At 44.1% G+C, this 16476-nt stretch overlaps 1 protein-coding gene across 1 annotated transcript in view; it reads left to right on the top strand.

The window, feature by feature from the left end:
- The window catches only part of LOC144824116 (aminopeptidase N-like), an 880577-nt gene that overhangs the window by 405271 nt on the left and 458830 nt on the right, over positions 1–16476 (top strand). The window contains exons 13-14 of the mRNA XM_078683228.1: positions 8472–8605; positions 14033–14088. Of these exons, the coding sequence (XP_078539354.1) occupies positions 8472–8605; positions 14033–14088 (190 nt within the window). The remainder of the gene's footprint in view (positions 1–8471; positions 8606–14032; positions 14089–16476) is intronic.

Here is a 16476-nt window from a genome sequence, read left to right as displayed (position 1 = left end):
AGATTTTTTGTCATTTCAAGTTCTGTCCAAAGGGCCTTATTAAGTGGGGAACATGGGAGCGTGTCTTAGATGACGATGTGAGCGGACGTTTCTCCAGCTCGCTCCACCACGACCGCCAAATATCCTGCATCTAGCCGCTGAAAAACCAGCCAGCAGCCCGTGAATTTATAGCGGAACAAGCCCCGGTAGTTCTGCAAACCCTTCTGGGCCTCTGGAGAAATCTGCAGCTCCAGGGATGCGAGATAGAGTCGCTGGGCCTTTTCCTCCTTGGATCTTTGCTGTGGATGAGCCAGGCCGGGAGTGTCAGAGCGGCTGCAAGCGACCCCTTCCGACCCCTCATCAAGCCTGCAGGATCGCGGATGCAATCGCAACTAAACCCTGGGAGCCCACATGTGCCCTCCGGAGACAACCGCGATCACAGATGGAGTGGCTGGGTCCTGGGCTCTGAGCTGTGCCACTTCCCCCATCAAGCCTATGTTGTGGGCGCGCCCGATCGAGAGCTCTGGACTGGCTAGAGGCAACCCCCCCCCCGATTTTTAACTGAGCCTGCAGGGTTACAGGGGTAACGGACGTTGGATGACGAGGGTGCAGCTCGGCCGGGCTCCCCGTTGTCTCATGGACACCGCAGCGATCCTGCCGCATTGTTTTTAGGTCGCGACTGCGCACGGACCCAGGTAGGCCCCTCACATATACAATTTCTCAGACATTGGGCCTTATATTGTTGACGGCACTCGCGGGACATATCTTCATCTGCAAGCACCCCCCCCACATAGCAGGATAGTTTCGACAGCCTCACAGAGGCCTGAGCCCCTGTTCTTTGCACAGTGCACCCTGCTGCCTGAGCAAAACCCAAAAGACCAATCCACACCCTGGCGTTCACCAGGCTCATCGTGGTTGGGACACTCTGCCTAGCTTGAAAAGGTGGACAAGTAGCAAACATAGCTTAGGGACCCCCCAAAAATACCACACTGGCGCCCCTTGGACATTTGAGGCACATGGTCTGTAGTCCTCTCCACCTCGTACATCTGCACTATCTCCAGCGTATTCACTTGGTGTTCTGGTGGGGGTGCTGCGTCCAGGATGGAAGCAGGAAACTAGCAGCAACTTTACTCTGTCCGGCGGCTACCTAGCAGTGGTTTATCTCCACTAAAATCACTGCTTTCTTCCTTTTCCTTTCCCTGGGACTTAGGAAGTAGTGCTACCACCAGGATGGGCAAGGCACAACCTGAAAAATAGCAGCTGCATACCACTGATACACAGGGTACATCGCACGACACCACTGGCACCGACCATACACTAACGGGACAACCCATGGCGCAGGCTGACCTCTCACACCGCCTAGACAAACTAATGGCAGTGGTGATGGACATTAAATCCAACCTGGTCCCTAAAATAGATACCCTATGCGGTCAACTCAGTTTTCTGCGAGAGGATCACAAGAAACTAAAGGACATAATGGGTGACGTGGAGTCCACAGTTGCAACGGTACTGCCCTCGGTATCCTCAACAGTGGCCCAAAACAAGTCACTACAAGAGGAGGTAGACCACCTCAGAGACCGTGCTGACGACCAGGAAGGCAGATCACGCCGCAATAATGCACGCGTGGTAGGCCTACCAGAACGTGTTGACGGACATAGCATGGAGCTATATCTAGAGGCCTGTGCTTCTCAGAAATCATACTCCAAGGTAGGCACTCCAGGTTTTTTCTCCGTGGAGCGCGCCCACAGAGTTCCGGGGGGTCCACATTGACCGGGAGCCCCCCTCGACCGGTGGTTGAACGCCTCTTCAGCTACCGCAACAGGGATCATATCCTGCAGATTACGAGAGCCAGGGGGCCATGGTCGATTGAAAACTTGGAATTACACATATATCTGGACTACACGTTATCAGTACAGCCCCGCAGTGCGTCGTTTATCGACGTTAAACAATGTCTTTGTGACCATGAGATAAAATACGCCTTACAATAACCGGAGTCACTGCATATACAATACAAAGGCAACAAGGTCTTCTGCTACTCTCTCGACGATGCATAGAACTGGGTGGAACAGAACAGGGTGGAGTCGGCTCCAAAGTCTAAGCCGGACCCACCCCAACAGTGGAGGAGAACCACGCGTCGCGGATGCCGAGGCCGGAATAATGTACATAGCACTGCCCAAGCAGCGCAAGAAAGGGAACAAGCCCTTTAACACTCAGAAAAGCACAGAGCCACTGCTTCCCCCCTCTGCTCAGATTTGTAAATGGAGCTCTCCCTGGAGCAGGAATACTTCCTATTGGATTCGCAGCAGCAGATGATACTGAACGACGGCCCCACCGTGACTCCCCTAACTTCAAACGAACTGGGTTGATTCAACACGATACGGGAGGCTACTGGGAATGCTTGATACACAATCAGGGATTATTGCACCTGCATAGAAACCAGCTGCTGGACTAAAGATGTTATTGTCCCCTGAACGCCCTATTAAGGATCACTCTACTAAGGCGGCCATTAGAAACATGGCAAGAAAGAGCGACAACCTACAAACCCTCCTCAGACGTTAATGACTGTTATAGACTCATCTCGAATTTTGTGATTTAACATTTTGTCTCTTTTTTCTTGAATTTATTATGTTTGCATGTGGCCTCTTGCCCTTTTGCAATGAGGCCTTCGAATTGCAGGGTTGGTTCCTGTTGTGCTACAAAATGCCAGTCCATAATTTACGCCTGTGTATCATGTTGGGATGCAGATATATATACCCTATAAGAGAATGCATTTTTATTGTTACCATCTTTTTCTCATTGCTATAGAATGTAAGGAAATAATTATTTATTATTGACCTGGAATGTGCGTGGCCTAGCCGGTTGCGTCAAATGACACAAAGGGGCCGATTATGATGGCGGACGGACCTGAGTCCGTCCGCCACCATAGAGCAGGAGGGAACCTCCGCATTGCCTGCGGAGTTCCCTCCTGTGCAATTAGGATGTGACCGCCACCCTGGCGGTCACATCCTCTATGTTTACCATTGCGGCAGGTGCGGCTTCAAGCTGCATCCGCCGCAATGGTAAAAATGCATACATTGCATTTGTATGCAGAAAGCAGCAGACACCGTGCGGTGCCTGCCGATTTCTGCATACAAATGCAGGGGGGTACCATAGGTACCCCCCATGTGCACCCCCCACCCCCCTTCACCTAGGGGGCCCGCAACGGGCCCCCGCAGTGAAGTTACACATGCTTTTCAATGGCGGAAAACCCGCCGCGGAAAAGCATTTCTTAAGGCCCTTCCTAATATGGCGGACGGTGTCTGAGAGACACCACCACCATATTAGAGCTTTTCCGCCGCGGTTGTAAGCCAACCGCGGCGGAAAAGCTGTGGACGGAAACCAGGACCCACCAACCATCCTAATGTGGCGGTGGGTCTTTGGTGGGTCCGCTGCGGTTTTTCTGCATCCTCCGGGCCGGCGGTGGCTTCCCCCGGCCCGAAGGATGCGGAAAAAACGCAATCATAATAGGCCCCAAAGTGTGCAAATACTTACTTAGACACAAAATTGCTAGAACTTTATTACAAGAGACCCACTTAACACAGCATAGGGGAGAGGGGTTGGCCTAACGGATAAGGCGCTCGACCTCGGACCTGGGGATCTGGGTTTGAGTCTCGGCAAATCACTTAATCTCCCCGTGCCTAAAATGAAAGTGTGTCCTCATGTAACGTAACTGGTGCTATGTAAAGCGCTCTGATACCTGATTCGGTTCGGGTCTAGTTTGAGCTATATAAAACTCTGCAAAAAAAAAAAAACAGCAAACGTTGTAGTTGTTTAGTAAACGATGGAGGGGCACAGTAATTGGTACTACCTATTCTGGATATGCCAGAGGGGCATTGATATGGGTGGCGCCCAGCACTCCGTTACAGATAATGCAAACGCATGTCGATCCCCTGGGCCATTTTGCGATATTGGAAGGTTCTTTAGAGGGCGGGCCACTGTCCCTAGTATCCCTGTTTGCACCCAACTCAGAGCAATCCACATTCCTTCAGTCATTAATCCCAGCACTTAGAAACCATTTGCTCCCTACCTACTGGGGAGGTGATTATAATGGTGCACATGACCTGGTTCTGAGTCGCTCCCGTCCTCCACTTACCGGAGCCCAGGCCATTGGGCTTGCACACAATATGTCTTGCTGGGCCACACAGATGCAGTTGGCCGATGGTTGGGGCACAAGGCACCCCACATACTGCATACACTCACATTACTCCACTCCCGCTGACCTGTACACACGTATCGATGCCTGTACAGAGGCGGCATTAACATATGTAAACCACACTGAAAACTTAGCCCACACGATATCGGACCACAGCCCACTGCAATTTCAGTTGAACAGGGGTGCGTCCATACCCAGCATACCAACGTGGTGCCCGCGACCCTGCTCTGATCCCTACCATGTCACAGTCTATAACCTCATACTTCCAAACCAATGAGGGAACAGCCACTCATGCCGGCATTGATAGGGATACCCTCAAGGTGGTACTGCGGGGGCAAGTCAAACAGGCAGTCGCTGCCGGTTATCATGCCACTTGTGCTGCTTCCTCCCTCCTTCGAGCTCTGACAATTATTTGCCACTTTATTACGTACGACGAAACCATTGAGACACTTGTTGCGTCTTTGGATTTCCTCAAGTCCACGATATTTGGAAGTATGAGATCATTTATCTACTATAAAAAACGAGGGAGTTTTACAGCAGTGCTAGATAAAGCACATTACAAATGAAAGTGCCTTTGAGAAAGATTTACTGTATATTCCAGTTCTTGAGGTCTAATAATCGCCATTTGAGATTAGACACTTACAACATGGGAGCCCTGACGAAGTTCCCACTGGCAAAGTTTTGGGAAGGAAATGTGTTGGCTGTGTGCCAGTTTTAAGAAAATTATTGAATAAAAGGACTAAACTATGGAATAATTCTTTACGCTGCTTCATTGATTCCAAGAAAGAGTGCACCTTCCAATTTCTGTTTTCAATTTGGCATTCATTTAGACACCCCTGTATGGTGGGTGTTGGGAAGAGATTGCACCACCATCTGAATTGGTAGTACTTATGGACTGGATGTGCTTGGCCTTGGTCTGCCGTGTGTTCTTTTTCTAATCATACGGGCAGTATATGGCATCCGTATGACACTAACAAGAGATCTCCAGGAGCTGGAAACTGAAGTACAACAGTATGAACATAAGGCCCCCACAGAACCGCACACAATACCTATACTCACCAAGGCTAGACTAACACATAAGGGAATAATGGACAAACTATGTGCCCTAGATTACAAGCAATACCCTAACCAGGCGGAAGGAGACAAGGCAGGCAAGACACTTGCATGTATGTTGAAAAGCAATCTTACACAGCCACCCATTACTGCAATATCTACCCTGGCAGGTAACTTAGTCAATACACAGGAACGATTAAACAACTCCTTCTATGAGTATTATACAGCGCTGTACAAGGCCCCAGTATCAGGTGCTACTCAGGAGATGCAGCTTTTTCCGGAACAAGCGACTCTCACGCAGGTAACCCGGGCTCAATTCACTGAGCTAGAGGCCTCACTTACAGTGGATGAAATCTCTGACACTATCAAGCAGTTAGCCAGAGGTAAAACCCAAGGGATGGATGGTTGGGCCACAGAATTCCATACCACATTCTCGACTCAGTTGGCACCTCGGTTACTTGTCATACATAAAGAGCTCTTTGACAGGGGCATTTTGCCTGATTCACTACGAGAGGCTGTGCTAGTGGTCCTCCCAAAACCTAGCAGAGTCTCCCTTCTTATGAGTTCATACCGTCCGCTATCATTACACAGGGAAACTTTCTGGCCAAGAGACTATTAGAAGTAGTCCCCTTATAGGTCCACTTGGACCAAAAAGGATTCATTCCAGACAGAAGTAAGGGCCTGCATCTTCGTGGTCTATTCAAGCTCCTGGAATGGGCCTAGACCGCAGCAGAGCAGTGCTTTATAGCCTCTCTTGACATAGAAAAAGCCTTTGACACCTTGGGTTGGGATTACTTAGTGACAGTACTGGATCGATTAGGTAACGGCCCAAGTTCCTGCGCTGGGTGAAAATATTATACACTAGCCCGCGCGCTCATGTGAAAACAGGTTGAGTTTTTTCACCGCCTTTAGACATTGAGCATGGCACCAGGCAAGGCTGTCCATTATCACCAATCTTATTTGCTACGCGGAGCTCACAGCGTTCGTAAAACTCAACTTCTTATAGTGCAGTAGAGTTTTTTCCCCGCTCGCGGTCGCGAACGGTAAGTTCACAAGTGCGAGCTGTCGCTCAGGTAGAATTGCTACTCGAGCGGCAGGGAGTCCAGCACAAACAGCAGTTCGCACTACACTTCGCTGAGTTTTTTTGTAACTTCGCAGAGTGCCGCATAGTAAAACACTGCAAACTACGCCCAGGCTTAGTCTGGTTAATAGGGATCAGGTTGAACTTGTGCAATTGTCAATCAGGTCTGTCAAGATCAAAGAGGTGTGGTAGTTTACTCCTACATCTAGTAGCTCAATAAGCCTATACTTTGATGGGTTAGTTCTGTCTCCGCCTTCGTAGATTGGTGTAATAATTGAGCCTTGCCAACTAGATGGTTTCCGATTTTGTAATTCTACTTCTTTAAAAAGTTTAGCCAGATGTTTTCTCCAGAAAGCTGGATTGTGTTTAAAAATAGCTTGAGGGATGCCATTATTCCCTGCACACCATCACCTCTGCCTTTTTGTATTATGTTAGTTATTTTCTCTGCTGAGTAAGATGACAAATCTGTTTAGTCCTTTGGAATGCAAATACACTCATTTCTGAAGTAAGAATGTTCTGCTTTTCCAATTGCCGTCGCTGGGTCTTATTGTTGAAAGCCATCCAGGTACTCAAAAAACAGTTGTTCAGGAGCTGTGCTCTCCAAAAATCTCCTTGTTTAAAATTCAGTCCTATTGTGTTCTTGTACGTTTGAGGTTATGGCATTAACTGGCCCGTTCATGTTATTATTTCCTGACGGTACTTTAGTTGGTTTGCTTTGCGCTGAACAGTAGTTTTGACCCGAATCTGTCATTTCTATTTCTTTTGTCTTCCTATAATTTCTTTTTGTTGTCTTTTACATTATTGTATTCCTTCAACTTAATAAAATTATTTTCAACTTAAAATATATATATATATATATATATATATATATATATATATATTTTTGTATTCTTTTCTCAGATGACGTGCGGAATCCTATGCCGTTTGGTCAGGGTCCGTTGTTCTTAATTCCCTGATGGCTTTCTTTAGTTCATGTTTCGGGATTTGAACTTCGCTCGTTATTTCCATACAATTTTCTTGTGCCTGTTTTTGTGTTCCCGACATTAATTATGTCAATTTTGATGTAAAGTCTGTCCAGGATTTTATTGTATTGAGACCCTCATTGCCACTGGCTTTTATTAATTCTTTTATTGTACTGTGTAGGTCCTGTAGAGTTTCATTTGTCCATTTAAGGTGCTTTCGATCCATCAAATAGATGTTTCCCTTCATTACTGGGGTAGCCTGATGCTATGTAAATTTAGGTTGAAATAAATGAGTTGATAAGATGGCTCAGGGTACGGTAAGAACATTGGGACATAAATTACATCAATGGTAGAGAAATTACCATAAAATAAAGTCTGGTTCACGCATTCACTCCATGGTATGTATACTTAGGAGAGGTATCTTCCGTCGATCTGCCATTTATCAGTCTCATTTTTAGATACTCTAATGCCTTTACTAGCTGATGGCCTGGACGGTCAGGAGAAGTTGTGTTTAATTGACTTACTTAGACCATTAAGAAGAGCACATTAAGCCTATTTGGGAACAGGAATATGAATCCCAAATAAGTCAAAATATGATATTACATGTAATTCAATGTTATTATAATTAGAATGCCATTTACCTCCTCACATCTCAAATTGCAATGCACATTTGTATTTTGTTAATTAATTGAAAGGTTTACCACTATTTAGAGACCAATGGAAAAACTGTTATCCTGTTTGATATACTAGGGTAGTGCAAGTACCACAATGCTTCATAATGAGAGCTTTAAAAATACTTGTGCATATGCAAGCTACACCTGAACCAGAAAGCTGGTGGGGGTGGATGGGGTGAAAGGGTGTTTCATTTTCGCCACCTTATCTAGTTCTCTTTAAATGTATGATTTTGTTATGACCCATGATTATTATCTAGGCTACCATAAGCGTAATTAAATGTGCATAAAATAGTTTCCATAAACTGTATTCCAAGAAGTATGAGCATACTAAAGCATGATGATTGAATAACATTATGGGCTGAAATGAATTATGTCTAAGTCTGCCAAGACAAGATAGTCCACTTGCTAATGTTTGTGCCAACCGTTTTATTTTTAAAACAAATGTTAAGTGCTCTTTTTCCATTTATTTATTTGGTATTAAGCAACGCGATATTGCCCATATTGTATAACATTATCTTGTTGTCTGCCAGCTACCATTGAAGCATTTAAAGCAGATGCTGGAAGCTGGATTTTGCTGAACGTCAAAGCAACTGGATACTTCAGAGTTAATTACGACCAAGAAAACATGAGGAAGCTTCTTAAGCAACTGGAAACCAATCCCAGTGTAAGTTCAAATCTTTATAACAAATTAAAACATCTCACACAACCTGCATTCATGTGTTTGAAATGTATTCAGAAAGCAGCATTTTCACAAAAATGGCTGGTAAAGCCATCAATTTTTAGAATTCCCGGAATCAGTGATCCAGAGGTCAGATGCAGACATTGAGAAGGCCTTGTCTCCAGTGCCAATATTCATGAAACACGCAGCATATTTGTTATTTTGTTATTTGTCAAAAGATTTTATACCGCGCACGGACACCAATTGGTTTCATGGCGCTCAGAGACAAACAGAGAAGAGTGCAAGAGGGTTTAGTTGTAGGTCAGCTGGAAGAGATGGGTTTTGAGGAGTTTACGGAAGCATATATAGTCAGGACAGAGTCGGATGGTGACGGGGTGGGAGTTACAGGTAGAGGGAGCAAGGAAAGAAAAACAAGAGCCGCCATGTTTTTTTCGTTTGAACCTGGGAATAGTTAGAAGGTTATGATCAGAAGATCGCAGATTCCTAGACGGAATGTAACGCTTGAGACTGCGTGAGGTGAAAGCAGGAACAAGACCAGTTAGTGACTTAAAGACAGTGCATCCCAGTTTGAAAATACATCGAGAGGCTACCGGGAGCCAGTGCAGCCTCCTCAACAGGGGTGAGACATGTTGATGTTTCGGCTGTTGAAAAACCAGTCTAGCCGCCTGATTTTGCACCAGCTGGAGCCGGTGGAGATGGTAAGCAGGGGTCCCGACATAAAGGGAATTGGCATAGTCGATACAGGAGATGACAAGGGCCATGATCACAAGTACAAGAGCCTCTGTGGTGAGGATCCTTCGGATTTTGCCAATTCTGCGCAGGTGATAAAAGCATGCAGAAGTGACGGCGTTGATTTGAGGTCTCATAGACAAATCGCTAGAGATAATCACGTCGAGGCTCCTCACGGTATCGACGGGACAGGGTGGAGGGCCAAGAGATAATGCATAATGCATTTCTTGTTGCTGATCTTAATGTATTAATTATTGGATTATTTGCAATACAAACCAAGCAATATAATTTGTCTCTAAGAATTTATGTCATTGTTTTAGGTATAGTAAGCAAATACATAGGTCATATCATCTAGCCATAATGTAGAGAGACATAGGTTGACTTATATATAGCGCGGTCTAAAGTTACAAGATTGTGGGAAGCCTTCGGCTATCCCAGACTAGAGTACACAAATAATTTTAGGAATCTCAAATGTCTTGAAGATATTATTCCATCCTCTGTCTAAAGTCTGTACTGTCTTTGGTCATTTTAAAAAAACCTCATGAATAATTATACTTGAAATGTCCGCTTTGCATTGATGCTCCGTTTAAACCAGAACATGGGCAGTGCCAAGCCTCCAGAATTCAGGATCATCACAACTCATGCGGCCATCGTAGTAATAAAAGTGAAAATCTGGATTGCCAAATTCACCTCTCATAAATGCCTGAAAAAGTCACTGAAGTGTCCATTGTTTTCTGTTTTTCCCACAAATAAAACCAATTATTAGGAATTAAGCTTGAGGGAAAAAAACTGCTATGGGAGATAACAGAGCATAGCTCTCGCATGACAGAGGAACCTGACATCAGAACTACCCATGTCTTTGTTACCGTAGACAGTGTGGAGCCAGTGCTAAGGGGAGAACTGACTAGAGCCAGTTTGGGTAGCAGGCTTGGAAATTCCCACACACAAAGGCTGGTACCAGGTATAAATGTGGCAACTTCAGAACTTTTCATCAGAACAACCCTGGGCCTGGGGAAGATTCAGCAGAAGGGCTGGCTGTTGTATGCAGGAGGATGATTGGTCTTGCTTGACTAAAACCCAGGCTTTCTAGAAGTGACTCCTAGGGTCGGTTAGCTGACCTCCTGTTTGAGCTACAGGGATACAACAATCTTCCCGAGGACTACCAGCAACTGTTCTGCTGACCAGCACCAGCTGGATCTGTCTGAGCCCTGCTGCTGGCCTATGCTGGAGTGAATTCTGATCGCCTAGAGCTGTCCCCCAGACTCTCTAGACCCTTGACTGGCATCAGAATGTACTCCTCCTGACCGCATGGTGAAAATACACTTTTTGGGCTCCTTGTGACAAAGAAGTGATTTCTTTGTGCGGAGAAATATCAGTCCACAGTGAGTGCAGAAGCAAAACACAAGCGAGACCTGCACTTAGTGCTGACATCAACTGTCTGTGACAAACACCAAGGCAAGGCTCCAGTGAGATATACACTTCTCACTGACAATGACAGCCCATGTTGACCACCAGTGTGAAGCTACATATATTATTGGCTCTTCATGCCAATAATGCGGCTGTCCAGAGTACTTGAACTGCTGCTTGCACTGACCTTGCAGCCCCAGTCTACACAAACAGTAGCTCCTCGCACAGACTTGAGAAGGTAATTCTTCATCAAGGCGAACCTGGTCTCTGTATCCAACTGGCAGTCAATCATGGTCAGCCTAAAATTGTGACTTTACCCTGGTCCATTGCAAGCAGATAACTACAACTTGTGTTTGTACATTTCAGACTATTTGCACCTGTAAAGTTAAAAAATCAAATCTCTCTCTCCACTGATTGAATGTTTGTTGTTTTGGTGCAATTTTATTTATTTTAATTTACTGTATTTTTTGAAAATGGTGTGGCATTTTTGTTGTCGTATTTTTTTCTTTATAACGAGTTGAGTGCTGCATAAAACACTTTACACATTGCATCGCCTCTAACTTAACCCTGAATGCTTTTGTGTGAAAAGCATTCAGACATAACCACCAGAAGTTTAAACACAGGTTTATTTAGTAACTTTTGTGGGTCACCCTGACAAGCATTGTGTTTATTATTTGAGTGGTGCTTCCACATGTCTCAACCAATAACCCAACTTCTTACAGGTATTGTTAGCCAAAAAATCATATGACAAAGTGAAATAGGCCATGATGGTAACACAGAGAGGAGGTGCAGCATGTCCTTGGGACAGAACCTTTTGGGACACCCACATCGAGTGGGGCGAGTGAAGGCAGTGATAAACACGAAGAGACAGAGTGATGAGATGGTATGGTGAGAGCTAGAAATGCGAAGAGATTGTAGTGTCTAACTGAAATAAATGAACAGCACAAGGGTCTTGTAGAATCTGTACAGAAGATTCATCAGGAGGTTGACTGAAGAATTGGACTAGACAGGGATGGCTCTTCCGCTAAGATGGAGGAGCTTCATCTCACAGGAAAAATAAAATAATAATAACAGCACGTTATTAACATTTTATTTTTCAGTACTCCTCTGTAGGGGCAGGGTGGGTTGGACTGCCCACAGAGTCGGGGGAGGAGCGGTGGGTACTCTCTTAGTGCACATTACAGATTGGCCGGCCGTCTTGGTCCGGCCAAACCGTCATATACACTTGGCATGTTCTCCACTGGGCTGTGTTACACAGCCAGGGTGGAGAACATGCCCAGTCTACCACGTCACTCAGCCCAATCACAATGCTGCTATCAGTAGTGTTGTGATTGGATAGAGGAGTCTGGAAGCCTGGGTGCTTTCTGTTACATCTTCCTGTACGGATGGAATAATAGGAGCAGGGACGAGAAGTCGTGGTCGCGGTCAGCAGGTACGTTTCATTTTTTTCCTTTTTTTACTGGGACCAAAGCTGACCTGGCTGAAACATTAAATGTAAATGAATCAATGAAGGAATAAGTTGAAAAAAGGGTTGAAAGACTAAAGAACGCAGGAGGAGATTAAAGTGGATAGAGAGAGAGAGTGTAAAGCCATCTTCAGAATGGGAAAGAGTTCTGTCAAACCTTTTGCTCAAGGTGAGGAAAGAAACGGGTGTGAATGAAATGATAGCAGGGTCTTGGCTAGCCTTTTATTGTGCAATTTTTGCAACTACTTAGATTTCCCTTTGTTGAGGATAGAGGTCTGAAAACAATTTCCCCTAAGTTTACAGACTTTAGACAATTTCAATAAATTCAAATTTTACATTTCCCCCCTTCACCAAATTCCATGCCTCAGAAGGGTGCAATGTGGACAGCCAGGAACAGACTCCCACTTTTCCCAGCTAAAACACGGGCATTCTTTTTAGCGCTTGGTGGCAAGGAAGAAGCAGTGCTGCACTATACAGTTCCTCCATTTCTAGCAAATGGGACTGAAGGCCAGCAGATAATGTTGCAAGCCAGCTACTCATAGGTACTAAAAAAACAAGCACTCATCCGGCTGCAGTGGAGAGCCTTACGGGCCTATCGACAGTATCCATTTGTTATTTCCCTATCTCAGGGCCATAAAAGTCATTGCAGGAGTTCCTTTAAGCTTCACATTCTCATCTAGGGAAGCTTGTTTCTTAGGCCACTATCTCGTTCCACTAATTCTCTAAGGGTGTAATTACGGGACTTCCAGACTTGTGGTGGGGCGGTGGTGGCATTTTATCGACTACCACACTATGACCTTGCCAGTCAATCCGCCCTTCTACTGCCAACTCCACCAGGGAAACGCCATTCCCTAGCGGTGGTGCAGCGGTCAAGAGGCAACATGCTTGACAGGGCCGCTGCAGTCCCGCCATGCATATTAACACTTTCCTCACCTCCACTGATTTCATGGCGGTCTTTCCTCCATGAAAACATTGGCAATGAGGAAAGAAAGGGGGGCCTACAGAGCCCGGGTGTGCCTAACTCCATGTGGATGCACCCAGGGGGAACAGCATGTGCCCCCCTGTACGTATGCACCCCCAGTTCCAGAATTACATGGATTTCACAGTCCATGCCATGCTGGAACATCCTTTGACGGCAAAAGAAATGCCAGCCAATTACAAAGTTTTTTCATACCGTGAGTGCTTTTCACAAGGGTTTGGCGGTGCGGCGGCAGGGAGGTCCCACCGCCGCACCGTCAAAATTTTAATTTGGCCCTAAAGGTTATTTACAGACAGCTGTGGCTTGGTAATAACATTAATACGATCTTCTCTTGGATTAGGCTTTTAAAGATCAGCTACTTCTTAGTTTGAGATCCACAGATAGAACGTGTTTCTATGTCATAGCATGCACATTTGTAATAGTATGAAGACGTTTTAAAACGTTTTGCCAACTTTTCAATGAAAATATTTTTGTATTCCTTATAAGCAATAGTTTGAAAATTAAGTATATGAATTGTGCCCATACAACTTAGCTCTATAAACCTGCAACCTTCTAGGAAGTAATCTTTTGATGGATACATCTGGATGAAAGCCCAAATTCCTCAGAATTAAGAAGGATGTGATAGGTTTAAGGATATTGGTAGCTATGGTCAGCCTTTTTGTTATTTATGGTATTTATGTGTATATAGATGCTTTTATGATTGAATAGCATATGAAAAATGTATAACACACTGATTCATAAAAGCTGCAATATACCTATGATTAACAAGAAATTTGTATTAGATATTTTCATTTGTTAGAAATTAAATGTGTTGTTTTACTGCTTGTTGTAGGCAATTCCCCCTATTGACCGGGCACAGATCATTAATGATGCCTTCAACCTGGCAAGGTAAACTGACAATTCTTCTTTGCATTTATCTCATGCTCATGGGTTGCTCTCCAGTATCATTAATGGCTTTAAACGTGCACTATAAGATGCTTGTTTCAAATGAATTCCTCAAGGTAAATGTGAAGATATTTCCTACTTCAATTTGGCAATCGTCTATGCAATTTATCCTGAATTCAACTCAACAATATAGGGCCTGATTATGAGTCTGGCACAGTTGCGCCGGCTCTCCGCCAGCACTGCTGTACCATACCCCCACAAGGTCCATCCTCCATATTACGAGATGAACTCTTGTATGGCAGACCGTCCATCGCCCTGCCCATTGCAGTGCCTGGAACACAAGCACTGCATTGGCAAGGGCAAAAAAGTTGCAGCATGGCATGGGTGGTGACATCCATGCTGTGCTGGAACATTGGGGGTATACGGACATGGGATTACTTGTTGTACCCCCCTGAATGTATTTCTTTGGTGGGGGCACCTCCTTTGGTCATCCACCACAAGCCTTTTCATGGCAGAACTCCCATCATGAAATAGTCTGGTGGTGGTGGAACTTTTAGTATACTCAGTGGGACTGCACTAGTCCCACTGAGCATACTACATTGTAATGCTCCTCCGCCACCACCAGGGAATGACTGTTCTCTGGAGCAACCAGCGGTCCTCTGCCGCAACAACTTTGCAAGCCGTAAAGCGGCAGACAGACCACCGCCCCCGCAAGTTTGCCGGTTGCAAGACTGCCAGACTCATAATCAGGTCCATATATTCACCATGCTATTGAGGTCAAAATGTCAAAGAAGGGGCGATTGAACTGTGGAATATATAATTTTTAACAACAATCTTCAGTTTGAAATACTGATTACTAAAATAATATTGTATAGTTAATATTGTTTTTATGGTCTTCAATTGATTTCATTTGGGTTGTGGGTTTACTGGGGGCCTGTGTGGGCAGTGTTATAGAAAACATTTGTACTTTGAATATGTTATTGATATCAATGATTACTTTTTTGTAAGTTAAATTAATTAATGTACTGATTTTTCTTAATTTGTTAATATTTGTGTTTGGAGAGGTTCGAAATAGTGGCTCCTGAAAAAAAATGTTGTGGGTATGTTCTTTTTATTGTTTTAACTGAGTACTTACTTTTCAATTCATGATTGATGTGCATAAATATTGCATCACTTTTTAATTGTTTTGTAAATTATAGCACTGAATTTTGGATTCTTATAGGAGAATAGGCCGGATTGTATTATGAAATAAGAGTGTTTACTGATTTAAAAAGTATTGTTTTGTATTTTGGTTTCAAGTTGTAATTACTAATGTTAATTATTAGGTATTTGTTAATTTGTTTAATATTTGAATTTTTAGGTAATATATTAATATTTTACCAGGATTTTTATTGTTGTAGGGGAAATATGTTGGGAATATTTCAAAATAAATAATATAAATGTTTATAAATGATTACATATTTCTTGTGCAATTCTATCTTTTAGATCTTAACAAAAAAAAGATAACCATGTCTACTAATGATTCAGGGCATATTCAGTCCTGCACCAACATACAGAGCTTATTTTCACATTAGTTTATGAAAATGATTGTGAGTTCCAACAAAATAGAAGGAAAAGAAACCCTAATATAACTAAATTTCAGCTCCTACTTACTACAGCTAACTCAAGCCCGTCATCACCAACCCAACACCCCGAAAGTAGAATAATCTATTCATCTTACATTAAGTTATATTGTAAATATTGTCCTCATTAATCCTTTGTATGCTTGCTAGTCCATGACTTTAAAATAGCTGACCCTCCAAAAAGGGGAGTTACATTGTACCTTTTAATCAAAGAGGCCCAAGACCTTCCTTTTAGGAGGAAGAACAGTGCTTGCCAGGCCGCTGCTCCAAATTAGTTTTTTATTCCGATGTCCACTCACGCTTAAAGAGGGGTGCCAAGCATATTGTTAGCTATTTGTTCAAGTGTAAGAATAGACCATTATCTATACAATTTGATAAGCAGGGTAAGCAGTGGCATGTCTTTTTTCCTAAATGTAAGCTATGTTCAGCTTGGCTGCACCCAGGCACTACATTACTATATGAAAATTGCTCTCGGTCATTGCTTTAAATTCAGTGAGCTTCAGCCCCAATAGCATCCTTTCCGATGAGGAAGGTAGAGGGTATCAGAGTATGTCCTTCTTCGTTCTTGACACCCCCTCCCAAAAGGGATAAACCATTAGGCAATGCCACCAAATGTTCAAAGCATCCCCTATGGCCCAACAACCTCTCTAGCATTTAGGGATTGTATTTTGAGAACATTAAGTGCAAGTAAAGAGGAGTGTAATGCCATCCACACCACAGTTTGTAATGAATTTACCCACCCAAAACTAACAATCCACTTTCTCACAGG

This window comes from Lissotriton helveticus, chromosome 3_1, assembly GCF_964261635.1.
Source record: "Lissotriton helveticus chromosome 3_1, aLisHel1.1, whole genome shotgun sequence".
Lineage (NCBI taxonomy): Eukaryota > Metazoa > Chordata > Amphibia > Caudata > Salamandridae > Lissotriton > Lissotriton helveticus.
The sequence above is the reverse complement of the archived record's forward strand: the minus strand, read 5'-3'. Positions and strand labels throughout refer to the sequence as shown.